The sequence below is a fragment of the Buteo buteo genome, chromosome 2 (assembly GCF_964188355.1).
Source record: "Buteo buteo chromosome 2, bButBut1.hap1.1, whole genome shotgun sequence".
Lineage (NCBI taxonomy): Eukaryota > Metazoa > Chordata > Aves > Accipitriformes > Accipitridae > Buteo > Buteo buteo.
In genome coordinates, this window is record NC_134172.1 from 35726056 (window position 1) to 35735945 (window position 9890).

The 9890-nt window shown below is 34.1% G+C and overlaps 1 protein-coding gene across 1 annotated transcript in view; it reads left to right on the forward strand.

The window, feature by feature from the left end:
• Positions 1 to 4147, forward strand: part of SP4 (Sp4 transcription factor) — a 28008-nt gene extending 23861 nt beyond the window's left edge. Inside the window, exon 6 of the mRNA XM_075050491.1 lies at positions 498 to 4147. Coding sequence (XP_074906592.1) covers positions 498 to 745 — 248 coding nt within the window. The 3' untranslated portion in view covers positions 746 to 4147. The remainder of the gene's footprint in view (positions 1 to 497) is intronic.
• The last annotated feature ends 5743 nt before the right edge of the window (positions 4148 to 9890 follow it).

Here is a 9890-nt window from a genome sequence, read left to right on the forward strand (position 1 = left end):
CACTCAAAGTCTAAGCGCTAATTACGTTTGAACAGTGACAGGACTTCTTGGTATGTTGAATTTATGTCTCTTGACGTAGATTTCATACATCCTCATGGAGCTTTGGGATTCATGTTTCCAAATTCCCTTCTCATCACTGTAATCTAAATAACAAAAGTATTCTTAAAAACTGCTATCAAGTCATTTTTTCAGGGCTTTTATCTCTCTTGCTCTGTTAATTTTATGGAAGTTTATGAAAATTCTCTGGTGACCTGAAATTCAAACTTCTCACCAGATAATCACAGCATAGCAAATATTTGTTGAGAGCATTATGGTAGTGAAGAGTAGATTGCCAAAAGCCTGTGACTGAATGGAACACACCTGGAAATCACATGGGTAGAAGAGAAAACATTGTGTCCTTTTAAAGACACTTCAAATGTTGAATAGAAGAGGGTCAGATTCAAATGCTCAGTTCTGTCCTTCAGTAACATTTTGGTTTTGTTCTTCTTTTAAAAAAGGTGAAAAGAGATTTGAGTGCCCAGAATGTTCTAAAAGGTTTATGCGAAGTGACCATCTCTCGAAACATGTCAAAACTCATCAGAACAAGAAGGGTGGTGGAACAGCCCTTGCTATTGTTACCTCAGGAGAACTGGACTCTTCAGTTACTGAGGTTCTTGGTTCTCCAAGAATTGTCACTGTTGCTGCCATTTCTCAAGATTCAAACCCAGCAACCCCTAATGTTTCAACAAACATGGAAGAATTCTGAAAGGATCATTTATATGGACGCCTAGTGCTGCACTTAAGTTTACATACCTTTCAGGATATGGAAGTGGGCTGGTAAAGTGGATTACAGAGCAGGAAATCATGTTTTCAGTCATGACTTCTGTAAGTGTTCCAGGTTGGAGGGTCAGCATGGGAAGTGTACACCGGTGCAACAAGACAAAAATTTCAAAAATACAAACAGCGCAAATTGATGTACTGGATAAACAGATGGGGGAATATTATTTCCATACTGTACTTTTTTAGTTATATGTCTGTATATCATGTAATGATTTTAAATGAACTTTCCCCCCCTATTTTAGCATTGTATGTTAATGTGTTTATAAATCAGATAATATCAATGTAAAACAGGGTGGACCTTGACTAGGATTAATGTCATTTGATGAAGGTACTTTGTTTTTAAAATAAATTTGTAATATTTTCATTAGAACATCCTTTTCCCATAAGGCACAGCAAAACTGAATATGGATTGAACGACAGTGGAAATATTTTAGGTTTTTGCTTAGTCCATAGAACACGTCAGTTGATTTTGGCCGTCTTTTCTCAAGTTTTGGAATTACTCAAGAAGCAGCTGGATGATGCATGCTGCGAAGTGGTTCTGAGGTGGACCTCAGATTTATTTTGACCACTACATTATAGTAGTGTGTATAAATGACAATCAGTGAGTTCTAATTCCTCTCTTTGTTTGGAGAGCTAAGGTTATGTAGAGTTAGTGTATACAGTAGGAAAGATAAAATCATAGGAAGATATTAACGTTAGATTTTACAAAAGTAATGGTATCTTTATGGTAGGATGAAAAATGAATATGGCAACTTTCGTGTCAATTTTTGGTATTTCATTTCATTACTTTTTAAAACATCCATGGTCCATTTCTAACTCGTAGGCAACATGAATCATAAAACCTCAATTTTAAGTATTTAAATGTTTTAATTTTGTTAGAATTCATGGAAATTAATCAGACAATTGAGTGTTGTAGCTCATTCTCCAGTATCTTCTCTCTGTAAATACTGGTTTATTATATTGTGGTTAATGTGCTGAGTTCTTTATGCTTTGACTTAATAGCCAAAGAAAAGAATTAATTATCACATTTTAACCAAAAAAAAGGTATTGAAAGTAAACATTGTCTCTTTTTTCCCCAAAATATTACTGTCTTTATTTTCTCATCAAGGATAATATGTGGGCTGGTAATAAATATGTTACCTATCAAATCTTACATTGAGCCTCCAACCACAAAACAAACTGGAGAAAGAGGAATATAGTTATCTTTTTACTACACAACTTTTGATTTCAAAGGTTTGGTTACATTTTCAGATGTGCCAGTTTAATAGAAATATAGAAGAAATGAAAAACAACAGCAACAAAAAAACCCTGCATTTTCTATGTGAAAACTCCAGTATGTACAAGGAGGAAAGATGGCCAAATATTTCATACTCAGGATTTTTAATTACTTCCCATAGGAATAAATGGAACCTTTTACGCATACAGTTGTTTGGTGATAATTCTCATAACCAGTTTTTTAAAAAATTTATACACCAAAATATTTTTGATGTAACTAAAGGAAGTACAGTGCAAGAAGGATAAGATTTTTTTCCCTGCAAATTACAAAAGAAAGAATGTGTTTGGTAGCTGTTGGTTTGAGAGACATAACAGATACCTTGTGCATTCCCTCACAAAACATATACTTCTCATCTGAATACTTTATCAATCTTGTGGTGTTTTCTGTATTTTTGAAGCAAGAGAAATACCAATCATTGTTTACACTGTGTACACTTTAGGCCAGCCCTTTGTAGCAAAATACTAAGCTGAAGGTATTTTATACTTTCAGTTTACATAAAAAGCTTTGAGATTAAAGAAAAACAATTTTACACTGTGGTTATAAATTTCAAGTTTCTTAAAGCTTTTGTAGACTTGTAACAGAGTCTTTAAATTTTAGTTGGGTTTTGTACATTATTTTGTATATTTTATTTAAAGTACTCTTAACTGATGTATCTGGATTTAAAACATCAGAATCAATTAGATGTTACATTTAATACAGATGAACATTAGGTAGTATTAACTGTTAATTTTATTATATAGGAAATGAAACGTCAAATATATATTTTATCATTATGCTTCACAATCAGTGCTATAAATTTCTTTATGCAAAGAAGAACTTTCCTAATGTTAATACCATGTTTCCTAGAAACTTGCTAGAAGTTAACAATTTTTGTAAACTGAAGTTATGAGCATTCTGCACAACCATTTCATATATAATTTTTTTCATGCATACTTACGTATGCAGATAGGAAACTGAAGTCATTTTTAATCTGCAATGAATCCCTATTATAGATGTATCAAAATCTAAATCTGGTTGGCTTCATAGCATCTCAAGTACATTAACTTGTGTTAGCAGGTGCACATTTTACCGCTGGAATTAGAAACATTTTGACAGTCTGTTCTGCATACCATTCTGAATCCACTTTTCTGTCTTAAAAGGATCGTAAATTTCAATGTCCTTTATTTGACTCAGTGGGATATAGCTGTTGTAAGTAATAGGGCACAGATGTGCAGTAGTATCTTGTTTAATGGCATTTCACTGTTCATTCCCTTTGCCACCATTAAAAATTTTGCTTTATTGTAATTATCAGTGCAAAGTGTATTTACCATGGTAGAACTCCAGTGTTAGAATAGTTTTTTTCTTACAATATACTTTCTTTGGTTAGGTTCGTGTATGTGTTGCCGATTACATTAGAAATTGGTGTTAAGTCATTATTTATCACATTCTTTCACGAGAGCAGTAATAAAAGTGTGTAATCTAGGAGAAAAAAGTTAATTTGTCAAAGTTAAGTAAGCATGATGTTTAGGTCCTATTTTTCAATTTTATAACTGTTTTATTGCAACAATATTTGTATTTAAGTCTTCATTTTAATGCCTTGTGGTGTTTCTTTATGCATGTCACTGAATTGTCATCCCGCAAGAATTGATGTGCAGCATAGGGTATTAAATCTACATAATGATTTTGAAACAGAAAAATAGTTGATGGTAAAAATGTAAATGTTTTGCAAAAATTCCTTATAAAAAAGTTTTGTAGTAATATTTCACTTGTAAATTTTTCTAAAAAAAAAATGGAAAAGGAAAAAAATGAAAGTAACATTTCCCCACATCTAGAATTTAGAAATTAATTCTGCCAGCAAAGCCTGTAAGGCATTAATTTGACACTTTTACAATGCTGATTTGTATAATTTTTTGGTGGGTTTGGAACTAAAATCATGTACAAGTTGTTGCCTGCAATAACATTTTGCAAGTAACCTATTAAAATTCCCTTGAGTTTAAAAGGTTTCTTCATTTAATTACTTACAATATAAAACAGCAATGAATTATGTTTGAGTGATAATCTGTTCATCAAGAAGAACACTAGAAAGCAAATGCTTCTCAATGGGGAAAGGTTGGCAGCAGCTTCTGGATTTGTGTAATTAAGACCTGTACTTGCTGGTCAGCATTTCCCAACTGGCAGACTCCCAGCAGGGAATTAAACCAGCAGATTCTAGCTCAGCATGAATTCTGTGGGGTTTGTTCAGCTCCTGCGAATGGAAGTTATGGTTGTTCCTGAACACACCAAAGGAATAACCGAAGGAAAAACTTTTCTAAGGTAAGGAGTATGTACGCACACACACACACACACAAAAATAAATAATTTAAATTAAAAAAAAATTAAAAATCATTCCGTTTGAGAGAGAAATAATAGAAATGTTATGATTATATTGCAAACAGGGAATGAATAGAACAAATAAATGGAAACCTCAAAGTACTGACTTCAAATCATAGAAAATATATTGAGCTTTTCTCAGTGAAATGTGAACGGGTTCCTGCACTGTGTTATACTAAAATCTCTTTGATGGTATATTAAATTGCTAATTGTAATGATATACTAATTATTTTTTTTAAATACTAGAAGAATTTTTGCGGTAAGGCTTACCATACTTTTGCAGTGAACAAGTAGTACTATTTCACAAAGGAAGAAATAAATATAGAATCACAGAATCATTTAGGTTGGAAAAGATGCTTAAGATCATCAAGGCCAACTGTAAACCTAAGACTGCCAAGTCCACCACTAAACCATGTCCCTAAATGCCACAGCTACATATCAGAAGACCACTGGGTTTTTCCATCTTCCAAAAGAAGATGGAATTTAAAATTTGTGGCTTCTAGTTGTGTACTGCAAGAACAATCATCTTTCCTCTTTCCTAATTGAGACCTAAAATCAATTCTCTTTATTGTATGTTTGATGAAATAACTGTTTAATTTTAAGTCTCATTAATCTCTATTTGAATGCAATGATTCTAATGTCAGACAAACTTACTAACTGAAGTCAAACTAGGCCATATTTCAAAGTAAATGCATCTGACCAACTAATATGTCTTTATTGCCCAGTTCTTTATTATTGTGGCACTGGCATTTTTTTTGTGAATTACAAGATACATGGAGTTTTGAAGCAGTTTCTAGGTTATTGATAAGAGAGTAGTCTTCCACTTACACAGCCACCATTGTGGTACAACATCAGAAAAGGTAACAAAAAGACACTAGGGATGAATATTCATATTCTATTTTACCCTTTTGGTTCTTTAAATGTGATCATTCTATGCTGTGAAACAAAGTATAATACCAAGTCGACTCATATCTTCTATAACTTTAGATTCAGTGCCATTGCTAGTCATTTAATTACATTTTATATTTATTCTGTTAGCTTATTTTTATGTCTAGCTATGTAGTAATCTAGGATGTTGTTTTCTATGTGTAAAATTCATATTTAATTCATATTGAACTTTTTGCTGTCACCTTCACTTCCTTATGCTTTCCATGTCCCTGCTTGCCATTCCTTTTCTTTCCCCAAAGCTACTTGCATCATTTCCCAATATCCTGAGACTTGTCAATGCACATGGAAATACTGTGGGGACCAGCAGCTAGCATACGCTATCGTTGCTTGCTTTTATAGGGAGAGGACTGCAAGATACCTTTTCTAGCAGAACTGCTTCACTCTAAAAATGACTAGAGATTATTATCAGAAGGTAGATTGGTGATGGGATTGGTTGATGTGAATGTGGCTAAAGACGCTTTGTTCAACTGAGCTAGACATTAAACCACTGTGATTGGGGGATTTGGCTCAATGTGCCCATTCCATAATGCAAGTGATTTACCATTTAACAGAAATGTTGAAAGAACCCTCATTTTGCCATGGAATTGTCTGTCTTTCCTTCCAGAAGCATTTAGGATAGAAGACGTGTAACTTGCAAGGGCTTTTTAGCAGGCTCTGATATTTGGGAATTGTTCAAGTGAAATGTTTCTTCAAATCATTCTGCTAGCATTGCTGAGGTGTTTTTCTGTCCGGTTTTATTTTAGTTTGTTGGGTGGGGTTTTAGCAAGGATCAAAAATTCCCTACTTCTAAATTGCCAGATGAAGGAACACAGGCATTCTTTGACTTATATGAGCAGCAGTGTGCAATGTAAGATTCATAATATGTAGATTCCAAACTTTGCCTATCATTTATACTTTTATGTATGAAAAATGCCTACCCTTGAACCATTTAATAATTTCTTATAATAATGTTTTTTAGCACAACTTTCATTTAAAACAAACAAAAAACCCAACAAAAATTATGTCGGCCTTTAGTTTTCCCTACGAATAAACCCTTTCAGTTCTAAAATGAAGTGTATTAGAGACCATAAATATTCAGAGGTTTCTTTACCAGCAATACATTTCACAGCATTTCTAGAATTTTTCACTTTCTCTCACATCTGTCCCCTATGTGTATCCTAGCCTAGGTTTCCATTAAGACCTCTATTACTGTTCTCAAATGCTATAGCTTTTTATCTTAATAATCTCCTGCTTCTTGCTAAAACCATTGCAGAAACACATAGACTGGACAAAAGAAGTAATCTGTCTCATATTTATATTGGAAAACTCTTTTGGAAAGTATTTGAGTTGAATGAGGTTTTTGTTCCATCCCCACATATTATGGAAGCATAGTCCAGGGTAGAGTTTAAAATGGGAGTAAAAATTTGCAGGGCAGGGGGTGTTTCTTAAAAAATATTTGTACTGCTGGTCTGAAATTCTGTTAAGTGTTAATTTTTAAGCTGTTTTAAGTTCAATGCATAGCTTTGTGTCACTTGTCTATATTTTAAAGGGAAGTCTTGGGACAAATTCCAGGAAGAACCCAATCTCAAAGCTGGCTGAATTTTTGGTGTTGACACATTTGTCAAAGTTTTGGAAGATTCTTAAAACAACTGAAAACAAGCATTAAAAGAAGCCTGCTCCCTGTAGACCTAGACACGTTCAGATTTTTTTAAAATGTAATTGAATTAATGAGGTATTGATTTACTTTCATAGCTCAATTTACTAACTGAAGCTACTGCTGATAGGTAAGGGGGGGGTGTGTGCAAAGTGATGCATATGCATCTTTCGGGAGCTACTTGAAAGATTTTTGAGTTTGTCCATCCACAAGTATATAAAACTCCATTCTCTTTCTAACTCCTTTTAGTAAGTTCTACTTCAGTCTCACAAATACACATCCTCTGCTTACAGTTTTAAAAATCTAAGGAACTAACACATAAAATTAAACAGGTAGGTGGAACAAAGCCAAGAAAGTGAAAGCCAAACCAAGTGAATTAACATTTTCTAGGCACATATTTTACTTTTATACTGTTGTAATTTTTACTTAGGCATGCCAGATTTTCATCACTTTCTTTTGTCAGTTCCTAACAGGAAACTTCCAGACCTGGATGTGGAAGAAGTGTTTTAAAGGACAAAATGTAGCTAGAGCATAAACAGGATTCTGGTTGGTGTACCTCGTCCCCCTGAAATCTCAGGTTTTTATTGACAGCTCTCATTAAAGGTTACTGCTGCTGGTAGAGGGAAAAGTCAAAATAATTGAAGGAGGCAAGAATTACTTGAGAGTGGGATGAGAGGGATGATAAAATACTTAATTAGCAGAAAAAAAAGGGTGATATAAAACAGTACATTACAAAACAGGAGACTGAAGAACAGGAACAAACCTGAATGGGATCTAAAATGATAAGAGAGGAGTAAGAAAAGTAGTAGTTCCCATTTTGAGCCAGAAGAAGGTGGAGAATAAGTAGGATTGTCCCTTTGCAAATGCAAATGTTTTAATGCTTTTGACTTTTGAAACAATGCTGGTCATGGACGTGATGCAGGCAGCTTCTTCCTATCTTGATGAGCAGCAGAAGTCACTGAGTACTCAGTAGACTTACTACTGAAAGTTCTTTAAAAGTGGAAATCCTTGTTAGTGTTTATTTTTCTAAACTGCTGGATTTGCAGGCACAGTGGAATACGTTAAGAGTACAGTCTTCTGGGAGCTGTGCGTGGACATAGTAAATGTCAGTCATCCTGGATCTGTTACCATCTGTTTACATTAAGACAAGCAATCAATTTTTACAAGCTGTTATAAAACTGGAAGATTTTTCTACTTACAGAGGAAAAAATTCAATTTCCCTCAGCTTTTTCCCCTTCCTCTTTTATAGCAGTGTGAAACTATGCCGAAATCAAGTTGGTAACCTTGATGGAATAAAAATACTCTGGTTTAAATGGTAAGAGCTTAAGACATGAAATAGCAATACACTTAAGCTCCTGCTCTTAAATGAGGGCAGGACTGATTTCAGTGTCTTCCAACATTAACTTAACTGAAAAAGTTCGAATGATGTAATTCAGATGTATTGTGGTCAATATGGCTGCTGCATTAAACACAATCCACGCTTCTATGTTAACATTTATAAATTTCACTTCTGTTGAACCAATTGTCTGAAGCCTCTTCTGAAACTAATTTTGAAACCTTTGGGTAGCCTTCTCTTTTTTACACTTTAAGCTTTCAAAACTAGTTTGCCATTGTGGATCACCTAGAAACCACTCTGATCGCTATTTATTATTGCTATTTAGCCAGTAGTAATGAGTGATTGCACCTTTGTTCTTCCTTTAATTATGACTGTTCAATAGCCTCTATCTTCTATTTGGTTTAGCACAGTAGTCTGTTACCATACTGTTAGAATAAAATGTCTTAGTCTTTTAAGAACTGTAGTCTGTATTAGATTGTTATCTAATTAATTAGCAGTAGCCAACTGATCGCCCAGTAGCATGCATGTGAAGAGTAGAGACCTGGAGAGCAATGGAGTATGTAACAAGCCAATATATAAACAGGCATTACCTGCAAAAATGCTAAATTTAATCCTGTCTCTATTTGGTCTCTTCCATTCTTCCAAGTTCTGTATGTGGCCTGCGGAAAAAAAATTCATTATCCTTGGTCTTGAGAAGATGTCTAACAAATACGCAGGAACACATGCAGTGAAAAAAGTAGGCTGAGACAAATGTTTATTGCAACCAACCCCTGCCAGCTGGACAGCAATGATATGCTGAGGAAAAGCAAAAGTGAAATTTATTGGGAAAAATGGTAACAGATTTCAGATGTGTCACAGGTTCAGAGAAGGAATTTTGGGGGATTACCTTTTTGTCATATTGAAGAAATGATAATTCATGTATCACAATAATCTGTATGAATCCCTTTTTTAAAATGACTTCACAGAATGTCCTGTGTAATCCGTCAGCCGAAGTAGCTAGCCAAAGCTTTCCACAAAGATTCTGCAAACAGGAGTTTATAATAAGGGTCAGAAAATGACTTCTAAAGGTGCCAACCCTTTTCATTTCAGAGAACAAAAGCTTCTATTCAACTACTTCACTGAGATTTTAGGGATTGTTTTCTATTTCTTGTACATCTAGTCAACTCTCACTTTATATCCCTCAAGATTTAAGATTATGATTTCAAATTACTGTTGTCTGTTAATTGTCTATTAATTGTCCTTCTGACTGGCCAACTAAGAGATTCAAATATCCACTCTATTTATCTTGTTGAATGTGTCTATTCATTGTGCTACAGCTGCAACAGCTAACTATAAAATTTAGGTTGAAGCTTTCGACCAAACTCTTGCTGAATTGCACTGCTAGAAGACCTCTGCTTTGCTGAATATTTGAGACAAGATTTAAAGAAACAAAAGGATTATCAGAAAAGAATATGGCAAATAAAACTTGAAGACAATTCATGTCAGTCACTGAGGTTACAGAGGAAGTCAGTAAGATACTTAGGGTCAAT